Source organism: Apium graveolens, chromosome 2 (genome assembly GCF_009905375.1).
Source record: "Apium graveolens cultivar Ventura chromosome 2, ASM990537v1, whole genome shotgun sequence".
In the NCBI taxonomy this organism is placed as follows: Eukaryota; Viridiplantae; Streptophyta; class Magnoliopsida; order Apiales; family Apiaceae; genus Apium; species Apium graveolens.
In genome coordinates, this window is record NC_133648.1 from 229,306,594 (window position 1) to 229,329,499 (window position 22,906).

The window sequence follows — 22,906 nt, forward strand, 5'->3', positions numbered from 1 at the left end:
TTAGCCATCATTTGTTGTAGCAGTGGCTCCTCAACAGCATAACTGAATTGACAATTTTCAGGTAGGTGTAGAGATTGTCGAACTGTTGTCGGAGTAACAACATACTCAACCTCCTTTATTGTAAACACGATGCTTGGAGTCCCTTTCTTACCCCCATCATCATAAAGTCCTGTACGCCAAAATGTCAGAACTTGAGTTCCAGATAAATAGGATGGTTGCGTCAAAGCGAACCCAATTTCACTATGAGATAAGAAATCCTGAATAAAATGAAGTTCCGAAGGAGCTTCACTCTTAGGGAGAATGGCAGCATAGTTGTTGGGGACGAACTTTGCTCCATTAAAGATTATATCCTTGGGTGCCATTGAAAATGAGTGAGAATTTAGAGTGCCTGAAAGGTGTTTGATAAAATGTCTGGATAGAAAACCGTTAGAGAATATGAGAAAATAAGAAAAAGAGAGAGAGTATAGAAAGAAATGTAAATAAAAGATTTAAAATCTTTTCTCTCTTTTACTTATACACGCCACTTGACAACAGTTATTGAGAAATAGAACAGACTTTACACCTGTCAGCCATGCAGTAGTTAAGACAAAAGTTAATGGGCACGGGAAATAAGTAATGATTACTATGCATATGCAGTTTTTTTTAAAAAAACTGTTCCCACTAAACAAATAATTATTACTGTCTTTATCTCACTTAAACCAATATTCTGATAAAATATAACCGTTCAAGTATTGCCCAAAAATAAATCAAGTAAATAAATACTGCCACGTAAACATCAGAATTTGATTATTATCAGAATTTAAAGGTCATCAGAATATGGCTCCTGAACTCAAAAAGTGAATGTTTATTTCTGTAATTCTTCACACAAATACTGATATGGTTGCAACAGAACTTAATCATCAGAACTTGTCCTCAGAATTTATGCAACCAACACTTAAACTATTCTTATAAAACAACATTGATCAACATAGTAATTTTCATCATTCATATGGAGTGTAAGTGTGTGCGTTAAGCTAAATATCAGACAAAGAGTAAAGTCTGATTCACTTCAGTACATCTTAGAAATAAGGCATAACTAAGAACTTTGCTCAAAATCTGTCATTAGTCTGCAGTCTACTATAGAATGAGTTCATGCATGAGTCCACCTCAACTGTTTTGTGCTCATTTTATGCATCTTTTGAAATTCCTTTTTACAGTGGCTTCTCAGTGTAAGTGAGTCACGACTGTTTATCAGAATTTATGTTGTTATTAGAGTATTTCTCCAGTAATCAGAGAATGTGAAAAGTCACCAAGAAAAATTTATTTTGCTTTTCTAATGCATATTACTTAATACCAGCAATGCACTTGGGTCTTCCCTTCCAAATACATTTTTCTCTAGATCTCAAAGGAGTACCTTATATTTATTTCTTTTCTTTACTTTTTCTTTTGATAAGTGAGGCTTATCAGTACTTAGTACATCCATAAGATTTACCAACATCAGAACTTAACAGATAAGAAGCATTATTCTAGTTTTTGACTTAGTAATAAGATACACAAAGTAAACCTAACCAAGCTCAATATCAGAATTTGCTTGTGTTAAAAGATTTCCACATAAATAATTACTTCAAACATGAGATCTTTAGTATATTAGAGACTACTAGGTCAGCATCTAGCACAGTTATCCTCATTGGATTGAATAGTCACAGAAATATTCATATCACTATCAGAGTTTAGAAATTCACATCAGACAACAATCAGCACTTAAGTAAATTTCAATTTAAGCACAGATTACATAAAGATAGTAATATCTGTAAATACTGATAAAGTCTGATGTATCAGAACATAAACTAAGCAGATTTAGAGAAAGAACCTGAAACCATTCCAAGTTCATTTACCAATCTTGTAAAAGTAGCTTCACATAGTGGTTTTGTGAAGATATCTGCTAGTTGTTGATCTGTTGGAACAAAATGCAATTCCACTGTACCTTCCATCACATGTTCCCTTATGAAGTGGTACCTAATGCTGATGTGCTTTGTCATTGAGTGTTGAACTGGATTACCTATCATAGCAATAGCACTTTGATTATCACAGTAAATAGGGATTTTAGAAAATTCTAAACCGTAATCCAGTAACTGATTCTTCATCCAAAGAATCTGTGCACAACAACTTCCTGCAACAATGTACTCTGCCTCTGCAGTTGATGTGGAAATTGACTTTTATTTCTTGCTAAACCAAAAAACTAATCTGCCTCCAAGAAATTGGCAGCTTCCAGTTGTGCTTTTCCTGTCAATTTTGCACCCTGCAAAATCTGCATCTGAGTAACCTATTAGCTTAAAGTCTGATTCCCTAGGATACCACAATCCTAGATCAGCTGTACCCTTAAGGTACTTGAAAATTCTTTTCACAGCTGGTAAGTGAGGTTCTCTTGGATCTGCTTGAAATCTTGCACAAAGACATGTAGCATACATAATATCAGGTCTACTTGCAGTTAGATAGAGTAGTGAGCCAATCATACCTCTGTAATCAGTAATATCTACTGATGTACCAGTATCCTTATCCAATTTTGTTGCAGTGGCCATAGGAGGGGATGCACTTGAACAGTCTTGCATTCCAAATTTCTTCAACAAATTTCTGGTGTACTTAGATTGACAAATAAAAGTTCCTTCTACATTCTGCTTAACTTGAAGGCCCAGAAAATAGCTAAGTTCTCCCATCATACTCATTTAATATCTTGACTGCATTAGTTTGGCAAACCTTTTACAAATTCTGTCATTTGTAGAACCAAAAATGATATCATCAACATATATCTGCACCAAAAGTAAGTCCTTTCCATGGTTGAGATAAAATAAAGTTTTGTCAATAGTCCCTCTTTTAAATCCACTTTCCAGAAGAAACTGAGCTAATGTCTCATACCATGCTCTTGGAGCTTGCTTAAGGCCATAAAGTGCTTTATCAAGTTTGTAGACATGATTAGGAAATTTTGAATCTACAAAACCTGGAGGTTGTTCAACATATACTTCTTCTTCCAATTCTTCATTAAGAAAAGCACTTTTTACATCCATTTGAAAGACTTTAAATTTTTTGTGAGCAACATAAGCCAGAAATATCCTTATGGCTTCCAATCTAGCAACTGGTGCAAATGTTTCATCATAATCAATTCCCTCTTGTTGAGAATATCCTTTTGTAACCAGCCTTGCTTTATTCCTTGTAATTATGCCATCACTATCAGTTTTGTTTCTGAACTCCCATTTTGTACCAACAACTGATCTGTTATTTGGTCTTGGCACTAGGGTCCAGACTTTATTTCTTTCAAATTCATTTAACTCTTCCTGCATTGCTTGCACCCAATCAGCATCTTGAAGAGCTTCTTCCACCTTCTTTGGTTCAGCCTGAGAAAGAAAAGAATGATAGAGACATTCATTTGATGTTGTTGTTCTAGTTCTAACACCTGCTTCAGGATCTCCAGTAATCAAGTCAGGTGTATGTGCTTTAGTCCACTTCCTTGCAGATGGAAGGTTATCTCTAGAACTGGATGCTCCCCATGATCCATCCTGTCTCCATCAATATTTTCTGATGCTCCCCCTGAAATCATGCTCTCTGAGTTGGATCCTTCAGAATTTGAGTTTCCAGAATTATCAGAACTTGGCCCATTAGAGCTTGATGAATCAGAATTTGAGTTTCCAGAATTATTAGAACTTGGCACATCAGAGCTTGATGAATCAGAATTTGAGTTTCCAGAATTATCAGAACTTGGCACATCAGAACTTGATGAATCAGAACTTGAAGAGCCTGTTTTAGGTTCTTATGCTTCTTGAGATGTGGTTGGATCTTCAATATGCTCCCCCTGCACAGGTGCATTTTTCTTTGGTGTAGTCACCACAGTTTCAATAAAATTAGAGTTTAACCCATCAGAGTTTGCAGTATCAGGATTAGACTATCAGAATTTACAGAATCAGAATTTAAAACTTTATTCTCAAATCTCAGCTGATCATGATCATTGAATCTTCAAGTCCAGTAATCTTCTTATCATCAAACGAGACATTGATAGATTCCATGACAACCCTTGTTCTTAAATTGTAGACTCTGAAGGCTTTTGTGGAAAGTGGATATCCAACAAAAATTCCTTCATCAGCTTTTAGATCAAATTTAGATAGCTGTTCAGGATGAGTCTTAAGAATAAAACACTTGCATCCAAATACATGAAAGTACTTCAGATTTGGCTTCTTTTTCTTCACCATCTCATATGGTGTCTTTCCATGCTTGTTGATAAGTGTTACATTCTGAGTAAAACAAGTAGTCTGCACAGCTTCAGCCCAAAAGTAGGTTGGTAACTTTGCTTCATCAAGCATAGTTCGTGCAGCTTTAATAAGAGTTCTATTCTTTCTTTCAACAACTCCATTTTGTTGTGAAGTTCCAGGAGCAGAGAATTCCTGCTTTATTCCATGGTCTTTGCAGAACTCTTCCATAATCATATTCTTGAACTCAGTGCCATTATCACTTCTTATGATTTTCACAGAGTCTTTGACCAATTTATCCAGTTGTTTGATATGATCAATCAAGATAGATACAGTTTCACTTTTTGTGTGCAAAAAATACATCCATGTGTATCTGGTAAACTCATCTACTATGACCATATCATATTTCTTCTTTGCAATAGACATGACATTCACTGGACCAAATAGATCAACATGCAATAGATGATAAGGCTCAAGAATTGAAGATTCAGTCTTGCTCTTGAATGAAGATTTTCTTTGTTTTGCCTTTTGACATGAATCACAAAGGCCATCAGGAGCAAATACTGATTTTGGAAGTCCTCTCATAAGATCTTTCTTGACTAGTTCATTTACATTGTTAAAATTTAAATGAGATAGTTTCTTATGCCAATCCCAGCTTTCTTTAATTGATGCTCTGCTTAACAGACAGATTGTAGAACCATCAGAACTTGTTGAAAGCTTGGCTTCATAAATGTTACCATGCCTGTATCCCTTTAGAACAACTTTACCTGTAGATTTGCTTACAACTTCACAGTGTTCTTCAAAGAAATTCACATGATAACCTCTGTCACAGATTTGACTAACACTCAGCAGATTGTGTTTAAGTCCTGAGACTAGAGCTACTTTTTCAATGATGACATTCCCAAGATTGATATTTCCATGTCCTAGAGTTTCTCCCATATTGCCATCTCCATAAGAAACTCCTGGGCCTGCTTTCTCCATAAAGTCTGATAGCTGGGCTTTATTTCCAATCATATGTCCTGAACATCCACTGTCCAGAACTAGGATGTTTTTCCTGTTGCCCTGCAATCACAAAGACCACTAATGATTAGTTTTAAGGACCCAGACTTGCTTGGATCCTTTGGCCTTATTAAGTTTGTTAACATTTGCAGCAGATTTAACATCAGAGTTTATGTAAACATTTTTCTTATCAGAATTTACAGTATCAGACTTTGCATCAGAACTTATACTGGAAGGAATAATGCTAACTTTCTTTAAAGAAGGTTTTATTTGATAATAATCATAGTACAAACTATGATATTCCTTACAAGTATAAATGGAATGCCATAAACTACCACAATGAAAACAACGATTTTGTGGTTTAAACCTAACAGACTGACTCTTAACTCCTGATTTGGGAGGTAAAGAGTTTATATCCTTATTCTTCCTGTAAAAAGAAGCAAGATGGTTAGAGTTTCCACAGTTATAGGATTTTTTTCTAGGAGCATTAGGAACAGGCTTATAATTATTGTTTTTATTCACACATTCCTTTACATTCCTATTTTTCCTAGGTGGCTTTACCTTGTTTACATTCTTAATCTCTTTCAGCTTATACTTAAGCTGCTTCTTTGTCGTTAAGTCTCTGTTAACTTCAATTCGCTTATCCTGTTTTAATTTGTCAGAAGTTGACTCTGCCTTAACTTCTGTCTCAGTATCTTTCATCTTTTCAGAATCAGACTTTACAATTTTAGCTACAAACTTAACAGGATTTACCTTTGGCTTATTAGTCTGTTTAACAATAATTGGCTTAATTTGTTCAGTTCACATTTCACTTTTATCATCTCCATAACCTAAGCCCTCTTTCCAATTTCCACTACTTAGTAAATTCTGAGTTGTTTTGCCAGAGTTAGTCGAAGTCCTGATAATCTCTCTTTCCTTTTCTAACACAGTTTTTAGAGATTGATTCAATTTTAACACTTCATCTCTAACATAAAAAGCATCATCTCTTTCTTTCTGAGTTTGATGGAACATACCTAATTCCTTTTCTAAATAGTCATTCCTTTTCTTAAAAGCCAGATTTTCAGAAGTTAACCTATCACATGTTAAAGTCTGATCTCTATAGCTAATGAATATGGTTTTATGATAAGATCTCAACTCAGTAATATCATCAGTATGAAAAGCATAAGTTGTTTGAGGTACCTTTAACTCAGCAGCATCAGAACTGCTATCAGCATTTGCCATCAAGGCATAGTTCACCTCATCTTCAGAATCTGAAGTGTCTGTCCAGTTTTTCTTCTTTGTGACAAGTGCCTTGCCTTTGTCACCTTTTCCTTTCTTGCAATCGGGAGATATGTGGCCTTTCTCACCATAATTATAGCATTTAACATTTGAGTAATATCCTCTGTTAGACTTTCCTGCTTTGCCTTCAGATTTTCTGAATCCCTTCTTATCAGAACTTCCACTTTTCCTGGAAAACTTATTTCCCCTTCTGAATTTCCTGTAGGCTATCTTTGTGATACCCTTCACCATAAGAGCATACAATCTCATCATCTCTTCATCAGCATCCATCTCAGATAGACTTTCAGTTTCTGAATCCTCATCATTATCAGAACTTGATGACTCGGTATCAGACTTTGTGATGAGAGCCTTTCCTTTGCCTTTCTTTGAGACAGCCATTTTGGGAGATTCCTCATCAGCATTAAGAGCAACTGTTCTTGACTTTCTCCCATGCCTCTTGCTTCTTTGATCCATCTCAAGTTCATGAGTTTTGAGCATACCATAAATTTCATCAAGAGTAGTTTCATCAAGAGCGTATTTGTCTCTTATAGTAGTTGCCTTCAAATCCCAACTTCCAGGAAGAGCTAAAAGGAATTTAAGATTATTATCTTCAAGATCATATTCCTTATCCACCAGTGACAGATCATTCAAGAGTTTGACAAATCTGTCATATAAACCAGTTAATGACTCATCAGGTTTTGAATCAAAGTGCTCATACTCTTGACTGAGTATAGTCCTCATGTTCTTCTTAATTGCATCAATTCCCTGGCATTTTATCTCCAAGGCATCCCATATCTCCTTTGCAGTCTTGCAGTTAATTACCCTGTTTAACATGACATTATCAATGGCACTATGCAGCAAATGCCTTACCTTTGCATCATTGGCAATAGATGAGATATCTTCAGCTGTATATTCACTTTTCTCCTTTGGTACAGTCTTTGATGGTTGATCTGCAACTACAAGAGAGAGCTTGGTTGGCTTATGTGGTCCTTCATTAATTCTGTCAAGGTATCTGGATCTCTAGCTTCCAGAAACATATTCATCCTCACTTTCCATATGGGATACTCAGAAGGTCTCAGTATGGGAACCCTAATAGTCTCATATCGATTATGAATTTGAGTCTTTGGATTTTCTTCAGTTTTGGTGGGCTTGGTTAGAGTTTGTTCTTCAGACATGATTTTTTTGGATCTTTACTGTATATGTGTTAACAAATAGGCTCTGATACCACTTGTTAGGTCACACACACTGTAGAAGGGGGTTAAATACAGTGTATAGTACAATCAAATCGAATTAAGAACACAAGTATATAACAAAGAATAATCTTATTAATAAAATAGTATTGCAATGGAACCGTCCTCTCTCAGTGATGAACAAATATCACGAGAGCTGCTAGGGTTACAATGAATAATATTCTCGATTATGATAACACTTATAGTGTAAACCCTATGTTGTGTTTATATAGACACACGGTTACAAGATAATCTTCTAATTGATATCGAATATGATTTTGTATCCTAAAATATATCAATTAGTTATCTTTTCTTCCAAGTCTTCTATTCTTCATAGAATTCTTCTCCATGCATATCTCTTCTTGTTTTAGTCTTGATCTTCTTTCCTTCAATCATTCGCCTTCCTTATCTGAATGTCTTCTTAAGTCCTGATATTATCTTCTGGTGAATATCTTCTGATGTCTTAAGTTTTGATAACTTAAGTTCTGATATCTTAAGCTCCGACTTCAGTATAAGTACTGAATTCCAGTTAAGTCCTGATTTGTCCTGTTAGTCAAGATCTGAAAACTAAACACAAATCATTATTAGACATGACATCACAAATATATCTAACAAAAAATCAACTCCACAAACTTCTGTCAAATGTAAAACCCTACACCAGATAAGATTACACCAACAGAATTTAAAGAAAAAGCAGCCTAGAACTATATAAGCAGGTAAAATCATAGAATCTATAAATTATGTCAATAACAAAATGCACAGGTTCGTGCCAAACACAAAACACTACATCATATAAAATGAACCTAATAAAATTTAAAAATAGAGTCAAATAAGATTAAGCGAATATAATATAATGAAAGAGTAGCCTAGAACTATAATTTCTGCATGAATTCTACAGCCCTACATTTCATTAAATGCATCGACTTCTATAAAAAAACCAACTCCACAAACTTCTGCCAAATGTAAAACCCTACATCAGATAAATTATGGCAACAAAATTTAAAGAAAGAGCAACCTAGAACTATATGTGCAGGTAAAATCATAAAATCTATAAAATTATGTAAATAAAAAAATACACAAGTTCGTGGCAAACACAAAATACCACATCATATAAGATGAACCTAATAAAATATAAAAATAATGTCAAATAAGATTAGGTGAACATAATATAAAGAAAGAGTAGCCCAGAACTATAATTTGTGTCAACGCCGATGCCAACGAAATTTAAAAATAAACATAATTAATAATATTTAAAAAACATAGAACTTGGAAAACAATATGCGGTAAGCAGCATCTTATATTTAAACGAACTCACATAGTCATCAATGAAGATAATACTAAAGCCCCTGAACTCTCCCGTCTGTCTCGTGATACCTTTCCAAACAGCCTGCGCCCTTACTTTTAGCCTCCATTCATCGGTCGAGTCATCCAGGGCCTACACGGTATCATACTTGTAGAATGCCATTGAAATGTAATTTTCTAATTCCTATAAAATATAAATAAGAGTGTAGGGCAAAATTTTAATGGGGGTATCTTCTAGAATCAAACCACAGAATAGTAATATATATTAGGAGAAATAGATGTTCAAATAAGGCAAAAGAAAAAGATACAGTACCTTTACCTCACAACCCCCTAACAGCAGCTCCAAAACCTAACCCAATCAAACGGTCCTGCAACAAAGATTTAAAAGGAAAGAATGAGTTTGAGTTATCCTGCCACCAGACCGTGACACCAAATAAGTGGTGGTTTATATTTTCTAGTAAAACAAGATCTTTCTAGTTCCTAATCATACTACAGTAGATAGGGAATATCTTCTTTTTAGGTAACCATGGTTGGTTTATGCACTCAATTATTGTTGCTCTTGTAGTTAACAAAGATATTTTACTTAAAAAAGGTTTAAGACTGGATTGTCTCATGTTTGTTGTTCAGTCCACTTCCTAAATCAAAGACCATCATCTAAACAGTTAAATTGTTTTCTGGCAATTTACAAATCAGGGGTCATGAAAATGCCTATATTACCCTGCCTCATCATCCTACCCAGTGAAAGCAAACACAAAACAAAAACCAGCGATCAATTGTAAAATCCAAAAATAGATTGCATGATTAAAAAGGGGATAGCATTAAAAGCAGGTTATTGTTAACTGTTAAAAGGATTAAAAATATAGAATACAACCCACTTTTCCTACAATAGTACATAGTACATATAAAATGCGCAAAACAGCAAACACAGATTAAATAATGGGTAAATTGTAGAAGACTTCTTTATATACAACATTTTGGGTAATATTCGTGTTGTTCCCATCTTTATCCCGAATAAAGTTTCAGGCCTTGGGGGGATGTCACCCGACCGACCGCCACATAAAATTGTCCATGAGTAAACACCCCTTTTGGCAAAAAGAGGGCCACATTCTCAAGAGACTGTCCCTGAGCCTTGTTGATGGTCATAGCATAGAAAACCTGCAAGGGCATCTGTTTTCTACAAAATTTGAATGGCAATCGAGTTTCAGTTGGGCATAATTCCATCCTTGGTATGAAATATTTTGTACCCTTAAACTGACCAGCAATTACCTCACATTCAACACACTGATCCAGGCACCTGGTGACCTTCATTATTGTGCCGTTACACAAGCCCAACATTTGATTTAAATTACACATCAACATAACGACAACACCCGCTTTCAATCTTAACTCATGAAGTGGAAAACCAGGGATAGCAATAGAGTTCAGATATTCAGGAGGGAAGGACGTAAGTTGATCATAAACTGAACCAGGGAAATCATCGGCTGTGTCAACACTAAAATAAGATAACATCTCACCTGGAGCTTCTCCACAATAATACTATTAACATGCCCAACCGTTTCATTAGTATGAGTTAATATTGCGCGCCCACTCAAGTAGTCTGGATCCTGATAATGTTGCATGAAATCTAGGAATGTACTTTCCATCATACTTTCAATAGTAATTTCAGAAGTTAAGTGGCAAAACCTTTTTGGGAAACAAATATCATCTCCACCATCACCATTAGTTCCTTCATTTGGTGTCCCTATATTCCCATTACCTATATCCAAAACCCACTCAGCAAAATCTCTTAAATCCTGTAACTCCCCTGAAGTGTTCCCTCTGGCGAGCCTCATGTTATGCCTCAGCTTGAACACCCTTGTTATCTTCCAAAGCTTTGAGTGTGTTATACATAAAGAAATAATATCACCATGCGATGCTCGTGTAATGGCAGGCAAAATCTGAAAGAAATCACCGTCAAGGACAACTGTAATCCCCCTGAAAGGCATATGAAAGCGTCCTGGATCCACTGCCTTCATGATATCTCGCATTGATCGAGCAATACATTCAAAGGAGTAACAGTGTTGCATTGGAGCCTCGTCCCATATAATAAGTTTTGTCTGTTTAATCAACTCTGCTATATCCGGCGTATGAGATATTGAACACAAAGAATGCTCATCCAGAATAATAGAAATTTTAAATCTTGAATGTGTCATCCGACCCCAGGCATCAAGTCACCGCTATCCCGAATGAGGCTACCGGAAGAACAATATCACAGCGAGAACTTAGCTTGGCAATAATTGTTCTTTACAGGAAGGTTTTACCACACCACTACCATACACAAATAACATCCCCCTCCCTGTTGTCAACAGACTGCATGACAGCGTTGTAGACCTCTAACTGCTCAGCGTTACAATACGAGTACAGGGCCAAAAATTCTTTCTCCATTTCGGCAATATTATAGCTTGTCTCTTCAACAATCAGATTGTTAAGACAACAATCCAAATAACTGTGCGGCAGCTGCGACATTTGACTCTAATCCTCAAGGGAATTACCAATACTCTTCAAAATATTATGGATCGCTACAACTAAAGAGAAAAAATATTTAAGACCAAAGAAAAAATTTTCACAGCTGCACCTAATACTTGACAACACAGAATAAAACAGTGGAAATACATACCAACAAGTGCATCAAACTGTTGTTGCTTCTCATTAAGGATTAGATGTGGATTACCTGTTATCTCTCGTTGTTTCTTCACAAGGTCATCAACCATGTTGATCCAGTGATTATTCCACAAACCATTCAAATCACTCACCTTGCAGTTAACTAAAATATGATCAAATAACTACCGAATTTGATGGGGAACACTGGCTAAGAACCTGATACAATTCATTATCATCATCGAGAAGGCCAAAATCCCTATACACCTCTTGATAAGTAGAACCAACTTTCCCTTTTACACTCCTCAATGACTCGAATGAGGTCGCACCGCGGACCTTTGTCAGCAAAAGACGCAAATACCATATTTCTCCCGAAGTATGATATGTATAAGCCTATCTCCCAATCTTCTTCCCTTTCTTTCTCGGAAGCCACGCTCTATCAGCATCATTTCAGATATAATGGTGTGGTATTTCATCATAGAGATACTGCACAACATTACTATCAGTTGCATTTAGTGTAAAATAAGCTTCCAGTTGACTGTGTTTTTCCCTTTCCCTGGTTGCAACCTTTGGCAATGGCTCATTGGCAAAAAACGTACACGGTTTTCTTCCCTCCAAATGGAATGAAAGACGCTCCACCGCAAGGGATCTGTAGTCAATATTAAATCCAAATACCCTGTATGCAGCCTCACACCCACAAATGTATCTACCATCAAAGTATGACTGTATCTCATCCTCAAATTCATCCATCCCCTGTCCACTGGCCAACTTTCTTTTCCGCCCCCTAATTTCCACTGTCGCCCTGTCATGTCCTTCAAGGAAATACTTGAAAAGGTATTTAAGACTATGTGCATGAGCACAGATTTCAACATTAATATGACACTGATATCTGACCAAAAGATCACGGTTGTAAGGAACAACCCATTGGTTTTCCAAAACAGCTCTCCCCATTTTCATTGATATTTTTATCTCCTTTCGCCTATAGATGGGGAACTCTGACTGGTCAAACTTTGTCGACACACAATACCTACAAAAAAAATGGCCAGGCAAGGAATTGTAAGCAACCCTAGCATAGTAAAATACAGCGGAAACCTACGCTGACCTTTTTAAAAAATGCCTCATGCACTTATACTCTTTTAGACACAGAGATTTTGACCAATCTTTCCCACATGGACCGTGCATCATGAATTCTGTCATCGCAGCATAGCCAACTGGATCCACATCTGGATTAGGAATCTTCGCTGAAACATATTTATCAACATTTTCCTGCAGATCATGTTTCGAGGCAGGATCCAGCCATATCAACATGTGCACTTGCGGCAAGCCCCTTTTTTGAAACTCCACCACATACATCACTGCAAAAAAAACAAAAAAAAATGGCAAAGCTACAGAAATAACACCATAAATTGGTGCGAAAAACTGATCCAAAACTTTACCTCCAAGATACGTCCCCAAAAAATTATTTTTCTAAATGTCATTAATCAGCTGGTCAAGTTTTAACCTGAAGATACACGCCATTACATCAAGCGAGTTCTGTGGAGAGCACTGGGGCAACAGCTTCATCATCTAAATAACCTCATCCCACAATGGATTTGTAGTCATTGTAAGAAAAATATCGGGATAACCTATATAATGACAAACAACAAGGGCATCCTCGATGTTCTACTGCATGTACCTCCGTGATCCCACAAATCCGGCAGGAAGAATAAATCTTTTACCCATATTGGATGAATCAGAGTTACCACGTGTAACTGATTATTGTATATTATTATATAATTCAGTCCGCAAAGTAGTCTGATTAGTACGAAACCACCACAGACGTGCCTATTCAATTGTTGAGTAAGCATCGATAATGTATTGCTGGTAATGACGGCCACCAAGATGCGAGGTCATAGATACAACACAAAACATTACCAATCAGGAGACAAACAACATTAATATCTCCCAACACTAAATAACAAACTCACCCAAAAAATCAAGTATGAACCCGCCTTGATTCGTGCGCACCTGGAACCTATATGAATAATATTCCTTCATTGTGATCATCTACCAATTTTTCCTGATACACCGTCCATTTTGCCAAACGGTATTTTTTTATGAAAACTCTCATAACCATGAGAAAATAGCAGGGGATATTGCAAAGCCATTAGCTTTGGATGAATATCGGATCCTCTCCAAGCCTCTGACATGAGAGTGAATTATAATATCACGGGATCCATCAATTTCATCCATGTCACCAACCATAATCCCAACCACCTCATCAGAAGGCCCAACATGATTTTCTCGCCCACTCTCAGACCTGGAAACCTTGAGCCTAATTTCCAAATCCACCGCGCCATGTTCCCCATAACGGTCCCTCGCAGAATGGAACTCCTTCACCAACTCATTAGTATCATCCAACATAACCAATAAATATTGAACAATTTCGGCATCAACCTCACCACCACCAGCAACATTCACCCATCGCAACCTATTCTCAATTTCGTTCTTTCTGTCATAAATATACAGCTGACAAAATCTGGGATCCTCCCCAATTTTAGGAATCAACGAACCGAAGAGATGATGGTTCTGTCCATTCAGGCGATAAATTTAAGGTGCGCCACCATTGTTAATAGAATGATCAACTCTACCACCGGTCGATGTGAAGGCAAAAAGGTTGTTGTAAAGCCGCATCCCATCCTTGAATCATCTACCCTTTTTTTGTCATTATGAAATTGCCAAAGATATGCATGGGTTGGCTTCTATTTCGGGAGTTTGATCTGACCCTTGGCACAACAAATTCAGAAAATTGGGGGACCATGAGTAACAGATTTATCGACCCACTCCTCTTTCCACATCCAAGCCTCACAATGCTCGCACTGAACATTAGGAGATCCAAGGCTTGCATATCCCTCGACAATTGCAAAATATTATACGAAATCCATAACACGGACACCCTAAAAAAATAAACCAAATAATTACCCCACCAACAGATATCCCCAAAAAAAATGTTATTACAACTTCTCAATACCACGATGAGCCGCTGATGACCTCTCCAAATTTCCATCAGTAAATTCTTCACCAGATTCTGCAAACCAACACAAAAAATTATCACAGCGATAAAAAAATGGATGAGAACTAATCCCCCATAAAAATAATAGCGCAGATATTAACCTACCATCACCGGAGCCATCATCACAATGAGTCACATATAATTCTTCATAATTTTCACCATCAAACTCTTCACCAGATTCTGCAAGCTGACCGAAAAAAGCAATAAATCAAAAAGATAACAACATGACCAACAACCTCTCGTGAAAATCATTTACATTAAAATTTACCTACCGCCACCCGAGTCGCCATCACTCTAATCAGTCTCAAGATCAGCAATGTAGGAAAACTCTACACAACAGTTAACAACAGTTTAAGAATTTTTACCTCGTAAAAAGTATACCATAACCCAACCGACCAAAAAAAAACAAAAAGTCACCTATGTCGTGAGCCGCAACTGCCACATTAAGTTTGATCGCGGCCTGACCAACCCGGCATCCACACGAACTGTTCAAATTCATATCAAAGCCTGACACAAATATATTAGTGAGTAAAAAATCTACAAACAAATCCAAAAAATTCCCAGGATGAAGGAACACACCAATTGAAGGCATCCCATGCCTTTCACCGGGAACACCGTCCCCATAAGGTACAGAATAATTTTGGAGCGGTTTGTTTCCCTTATCAACAGTCCCATGAACCCGGTCTTTACACTAACTATCGAGGTTAACATCACAGCCTAACAAAAATATATTGGTCAGCAAATGATCAACCAACCAACCAAAAAAAATACTGAAAGCAAGACACATACCAATCAGCAACACGCTACTTTTTTTACCGGGAACATTGTTCCCCTTAACGGGAACATTGTTCCCATCAGCCATGCAATAACCTTTGAGTGGTTGTTGGGAAGGAAGGCTGACACGAAAACCCGAAAATTATCGTGGGTTCCTCCCCTATCAACGCGCGGTTCTTTTGAAGGAAGCTTGGCCCGAAAACTTGAAGAATTTAATCATAAACTTAAATAGCGGAGAGCAAGGTCGCCGTAAACACGAAGAATTCAATTATTAATTTAAATAGCAGAAGTAAGGTCGCCAACCAAGCAAACAAAAACATTACCAAAAGAAACATACAAACCGGGTGGAGTGCAATTGTGCCTTTGACCGGGAACACGGTTCCCATCTCCCAAGCAATAATCTAGCAGCGATTTGCGCCCCTCATCCACGGGTTGTTGTCCCTGAGCAAGCTTTCCTGACGATGAACAACATAAACTTTTAACAAATTCGCAGGGAACATGCAAAATAAAAAAATAGGGCACCAAAACAATACAGAGCAACTATCAATGAGTAAAAGGAGAAGCAGTTATTTACCGGGAGACACAAGCGCATGCAATAAATTTTCCTCACGACGCACACAACCACCACCATGCCTCTTTGCTGACCTAAAATATTTATCCAGGGTATTGCCTACCGAAACTATAACGACTCGTGTAATCTTTTTGAATTATTTAATTATGCAATTATGGAAATTATTAATTAAATAAAATATGTGTCTTGGTTTTTGGCAGCAGTATGTTGATATATACTATTTGTCTGTGATTTATGGGTGTAAAGGGTTGGAAGGTGTAGATAAAGACTGAGATATATTGTTCTGTTTTACTTTTAAAGGTGATTATTGCAGTTTTAAATCCGTAAATATTTGGATTGTCTCTAAAATTAGTTTTATGACTTTATAATTTCAATAATTATTTTTGGGATTTTACAAAATTTAGAAATCAATATTTTATCAATTATTTAACCCTGTATGATTTTCTGATTTCATTTATTTGTAAAATCTGTATTTAATTCTAGAAATCTTTAAAAATTATGAAACTCATATTTATTTAAGTTTGGAATATTCCGAGAATTTTAAAATTATTTTGAAAATTTTCGGGATTGATTTCACCCGCACGTTATTTCATTGATTTGTTAAAAGCGGGTGTAAGTTGCGTTTCAGAAATTGTTTTAAAATTACAAAATTTATGTTTTTATAAACTTCGGGATATTTGTAATATTTTAAAACAATTTTCATAATTTTCTGAATTTGTTTTAAGTACAATTCGGTTTGTTAATTGTGAAATGCGGGTATAATTTGCGTCTCAAAAATACTTTTAAAATTATGGAAATTTTATTTTTAATAACTTTGAATTATTTGTTATATTTTAGAATTAATTTGGAATTTTTCGGGATTATTTTATTTATGCGATGATTCGTTAAATTGTAAAAATGGGACAAAATGGGGCTGTGAGACCTGGGAAAAAAAACGGACACGTGGCAGTGTCCTGTTAATCTATTGAAACGTGGCGATTTCTTAATTCACAGAAAGAAAAAAATAAAAGAGTAAAAAGGGAAAGAAAAAAAAAGGAAAAACAGAAAACAACTGAAATCTCTCTTTGTTCTCCTTTGTTCCTGTAATTGTTCTCGGCGGTGGCGAGTTCAGACATCGTTGCCATGTTCCTCCGGTTACTTCGATTCGCTACTCTGGTTGCCGGCGTTCAGTTCGCCGCCGTGAATCTTCCGATTTGCTTATGTTTTCTGATCGTTGGCAGCGGTTCAATTCTTCTTGTTTGGTATATACATATATACATCCGTATATATGTGTGTGTCAGTTAGTTGATGTTGTGATTGCTATGTTTGTTTTCCCGACTTGCTTTCCGACCGCCGCGTGCTCCGGCCGGCGAGGTAGCATGCACGTTTAGTGCGCGTGCCCTGTATTGTGCTGCGTGATTTCAGTTCTGTTGGTCTCGTATTTTTTTGGTTCAGTTTACTTGTTTTCTGCAGATAAAGTATTTGAGTAAACTTCGTGATATAAAAATATTGTTGCGGGAAATATGACTTAATTGACGAAATTCCGACCGGAAACCCGTATGGGCACCGTTTGAGTTATGCCGCTGTCGGCAATGAACTCGTTGAGTCGACGGATTATTGGCAATGATGATTCTTGAGCCAAAATAACAATTTATAATTATTTGGTAATTTTCGAAAAAAATAAATAAATGTAGGAATTAAATATCCGGTTGTAATGTTGGTTGGATTATGTGATTGGATTGATTGTTGGGTTAAACTGAGGATTGGAGTTGTGGTTATTATGAATTGGATTGTCGTTATTGAATTGACGTCGATTGATGTTTTGACGGGTAATCCGATAAACAAAGGGGACGCTGCCCGATTTCCGGGAAAATTGAACTATGAAAATCCGGGAGCATATCCGAGGATTATCGGGACGTTGAGCGAGTATAAGTAAATACATATACGTATGTTTATACCGAACCTGATTGTATGTTGTGTTGTATGTTTTGACCCAAACACAGTAACCCTAATTTCGTAAAATGACGAGTATACGTATTTTCTGAAAATAAACACTGGATCGATTTCGAGAATGTGGACCCTAATTGTTTTTTGTGTTATTCTAATATGAATAATTACGAGTCGGGTTTGAATATCGTTGGGTAAGAATTAGTATCGAGGATATGTCAAGCATACCTAGACGTCTAACATAGGGTATTTCGACCCTGTAGGTTATAGTCGAGAACCTGAAAGTGGACGATGGATTAAAGATAACCTAGTGGTCAGTCGACGAGCTCAGTAGAGTTTCAACAGGAAGACCTGAGTGTCGAAATCGAATCCAATGGGATCTAGTGGTTAGACATTAGAGCCTGAGCAGCAAAGTCGGCTCAGAGTTGATCAGTAATAGTTGTAAAGCCTTGTAAGGCAAGTATTTCTGAACTTTTCTTCAAGATATATTACCAATGTTTTCGAATTATTTCATAACATGTCGCTATTATTCAAAATAACTCTTGTTTACATTGCAAGTGCATTAAACTATTTACCCTTGAATCCCTGATTTTTCTTGATCTTGAGCCGTAAGCCTTGTTCTTTATAAACCATCCTTTGTTGATCCTCAGACACCAAACCACACAAACATGATACTACTCCCCAAAGGTATAACTGCCAAACACCAAACACTGAAACAAAATTATTTGAAGACACAAAAACTTTTATACTGCAATCATTCTTTACAACATCAAAGAAGTATACTTTGAAAAATCATTTCTGACCTAATACCGGATGCTGGTACAAATTGAAAACCATTTCTTATACATACCCTGAAATCCCCTTGAGATATCCATAAGCTTCCTTATGCTTTTATTCAAGTGTTTAACTATCATTGATTATGATCTTGTTGTATCGATTTATATTGTTTATCATATTGAACTGCTTTAGGATTGGATAGTTTTTATATATGTGGACCGGATTCGTGGTCAGACCATACCAATGGTCAAGTTAGGCCAATGTGTGTCTTGGATCCAGTAATTAGAGCAGTGCTGTGTGCTTTGCTCGGGGTTAGTGCGTGACTGATCAGCAGCCTAACCTTGGTTTTTAAAACTTAAAATGAATATCCAATTCTAATGATTAGTTAAAAAGAAACTTGATTCATCTGAATCATCTCACTTGATCCTTGTTTAACCTCAATTATCGTTATTATGACTTGCTGAGCTAGTTAGCTCACTGTAATAACCCCAATTTTTGGAAATTTTTGAAACCCTTATGAATAGTGTTTTTGCTGAATGAGAAAACTTTTCATGCCACACTATGTAGGGGTTCTGATATGGATATTCTGAGATTTTATTAGTACTTTATATGGGATATAAGTGTATGTAAAGATCGTCAGAATCCAAATCCGAACACTTTGATTTTTCCCGGAAATACCCTAGATGCGGAAAGAATTGAGTATAAGGTAACAGGATAAAAAGGATTTAAATTAAAGGATTATGATAGAGGATCATAAAAAGGAATATAATGTATTGAGAAAGGTTAAGGGAACCTAAGTAATAAAATCCCGGGTATGATCCTTCAAACGATAAACGAAAACGAAAGTTAAGCGAACCGTATAACAGATCAGCGGTCATTAGGCAAACAATTAGGAAGTTAAGCAAAGGGATTAGAGGAAGTGATGTCACCCAACCAATGAGAAGAGGACAAGGAAGGGAGGATGACATAGCAATGTGATGTAAGCATGACATAGGGAAGGAGGAGGTGTGGTTGGTTTATAACCACACAAATAAAAGGTTATTAAGGTAATTAACCAAAAACAAAACAAAAAACAACCAAGCTAAGCCAAACAAATCAAAAAACACAAAATCATTTCATTCTCATCATCTTGCTCTCGGCTTTTCATCTTTTCAAGGGCAAGAATTTCAAAAATCAAGTTCCAAGCATTGTTAAATCACAAGGTAATTATCTAAGCTTCCTTGTACATAGATATGGATATGCTATAAGTTTAAGCTCCTAATTCCTTCACAATCTCTTCCAATAAATCAAGGAAGAAGATGGTGAATAGTAACCTTCAAGAAATAACTTTAGTTTTCTTGAATTTTTATGAAAGATTAAGGTTATACAAGCAAGGATCAAGGTTCTTTTAGGCATTCAAAGCTCTTGGGTTGTGTTAGGAAGCTTCAAGGAGGTATAAAACAACTTTCACCTTTAACTTATAGTTTGAACTTTGAGTTTTGATGAGTTGATGGATGGATTAATGTATATATAGAAATATCCATGTATGTATAGCAAGATCCATGTATGTTAGATAGTTTGGTTGGATTTGTGGTGATTTTGGATATGAATCTTGGTTAATGGTTAATGAATCTTAAGTTATGGTTAGTAGATCATGTTTGTGGTTGAATAAGTTGGACAACCTTGAGATTATGGACTGACTTTGCCTTGATATAAGTTGTGTTTGATGTATTGATGATGGTTGGGTGGTTTGTAGTGAATTGGTAAAGAATTGGAGTGGTATAAATATTGGTAATCGCGTAAACATAGTCGTCGTAACGTCCGATTTTCTTTGGACTGTTTTTGTGCATAGCATTAGGACCCGAGAACCCCCTGCTAGATTATGACCACTGCCATGTTTATATAGCTCATGTTACGAGCTTCGTTTTGATATGTAGTTCGTTCGATTCCGATTTACGGTTTAGGAGAAACGACCGTTTCAAGTAACGGCGTTTCGCAAACGAAACTTTTTCCCTCGCCTTACTTTGAAACATAGGTTAAAGACCAAAAAGGGTTAATTAATGTATGAAACAATTATGGTAAGAGTGTTAGGCAGTTGGTAAGACACTCGCGAAAGAGTCGCCTTAAAACTCGTAAAGGTTAAATCATTAAAAATGGTGGAGCCGAGGGTACTCGAGTGACTTAAGAGAATCAGTAAGCGCAAAGCGAGCGTTAGAGTCTGAGTTTGTTAGAGTATAGATTTACAAGTGACTTTGGTTTAATTCCAACTTACTTGTTGCTTATAGGTTACCAGACTCGTCCCGAGCCATTCGTAACCCCCAGTCGCTCAGGCAAGTTTTCTATCCGTTATACTGTTGTTGTGATGTATATATGTATATGCATTATCTTGCGATAGATGCATGTTGGTTAATTAGCAAATGTTGCGATATATTGAAGCATGCTGATGTGGTATATATATGCATGCCTGTTTCGTATTCTTGATTTATATATCTGTTGGTTCAAATGCTTATTCGTTGCATAATACCTATGCTAGAGATAAGCGGTATTTGCGTATACCCTTAGTATAGGGACCCAAAGGTGGAAAAATTTTCTAAAACCGGGAGTCGAGGATCCCGAGTAGATTTTGTATATATATGGATATGGATATATATATATATATATATATATTTATATATATATATGGTTATAGTTTTCCAAACTATTAATCGAATAAGGTTTATTCGATAACTTTAAACTTTATTTTATTTAATGAATATTATTTCGAATATTATTCGAGGACTTATGACTCCTTTTATATTATTTATTGAATATTATTTGAATATTCATTCGAGGACTTATGACTCAGTTTATATTATTTAATGAATATTATTTGAATATTCATTTGAGGATCTATGACTCCGATTATTTGCTGAGATATATTCTGTATTTTATTAAAGAATAATGTTTCGATAATCAAACTTATTTTCGATTATTCAAATGAAGATAATACTTTCATATAAGTATATCTTTGGTTATTTAATACTCGTTTCAAGTATAAATTTTAATACTTCTACTTCAATTATTTTTATAAAGATTATTCTTTATGGGAATATTATTTAAATAATAATATTCAGTCATTTTCTAAATATTCTGGGGACTGATTTACTTCATTAAATCAGCTTTACTCCAAACACTCTATAAAGTGTTTTCGAGTCTTAAAAAGGATTTTTAAAAGTTAGAGCGGATCCCAAAAACTCATTTTTATATTTAAGATCTTCCTTTTTAAGGGGATTTAAATACTTGCTCAAAACCTGAGGGATCCGGCTCTGTGGTGTATTTTATATTCGCAACACGGTTGCAGTTTTGGTTAATGAATTGATTACTTACCCAACGTTCGGGAAGTAAGTCCATCTATTGAGTCGGCATAAGCAACATGGGCTCAGTGGGCGTCCATGATAGTGTAAGTGGCTCAGTGGGAGTCCATCAAATGCATAAGTGGCTGAGTGGCAGTCCAGCATAGGTCCTAATGCGGCCAGGGTGATGACCAGTGGGGAATTCGTCCATCTACTAGTAGAAAAGGTTACTTATGGGTATCTTTGCCTGATCAACAAGATATCTGGTTTATGCCAAATTCTTTTCCTTTCCAAATTTATTGGATATTGCAATTCTGTTCATACTTTACATGACAGAGGTTTTCAGGAAATTGTATAAAGAAGATGTATATGTGGATATATATATATATATATCAGAACTTAATGAAGTATATCATGACTTCATTTCCTTTAATAATATTTCAAAGATTGAATCTATTCAAGTCTTATCTTGTGGTCTCATCAGTGGGATGAACTTTTGAAACTAATTATAACTTGAACGGTGGTAGTTCAAGTAGTATTTGGGAAAGATATAAGTATTTTGGGGTATCTTGTAACTTCATCTTTTAAACTTATATCTAATTAATAATTGTCTTATGAATGACAAAGATTTTCAGGAAAACGTTGAGACAAGGTTAGATATATGAGATCACCTTGCAACGATATTTTTATACAGTTATACACTGGGACTTTGTGTATATTATGCATGGAAGAGGACTTCCAATATTTTGAAAAGTATATATGTATATATATATATACTGAATATTTTGCGACTTCATCGCATTAAGTTATCAACTTGGTTCATTTCTTTTGACCAAGATTTTCATGAGTACTATGAG

The 22,906-nt window shown here is 35.9% G+C and overlaps 2 protein-coding genes across 2 annotated transcripts; both read right to left on the minus strand.

Annotated features, from left to right (window-relative positions):
- Window positions 1-10,003: 10,003 nt before the first annotated feature.
- On the minus strand, window positions 10,004-11,193 carry LOC141697279 (uncharacterized). Its single transcript, XM_074501575.1, has 2 exons — window positions 10,638-11,193; window positions 10,004-10,521 (listed from the first exon to the last, which is right to left on the minus strand). The coding sequence occupies exons 1-2, from the start codon at window positions 11,191-11,193 to the stop codon at window positions 10,004-10,006; spliced, it is 1,074 nt and encodes a 357-aa protein (XP_074357676.1).
- Window positions 11,194-11,308: 115 nt separating this feature from the next.
- On the minus strand, window positions 11,309-14,980 carry LOC141697289 (uncharacterized). Its single transcript, XM_074501585.1, has 11 exons — window positions 14,963-14,980; window positions 14,796-14,877; window positions 14,636-14,705; window positions 14,403-14,574; window positions 13,826-14,206; window positions 13,314-13,389; window positions 12,756-12,993; window positions 12,131-12,665; window positions 11,858-11,974; window positions 11,658-11,793; window positions 11,309-11,448 (listed from the first exon to the last, which is right to left on the minus strand). The coding sequence occupies exons 1-11, from the start codon at window positions 14,978-14,980 to the stop codon at window positions 11,309-11,311; spliced, it is 1,965 nt and encodes a 654-aa protein (XP_074357686.1).
- Window positions 14,981-22,906: the final 7,926 nt, after the last annotated feature.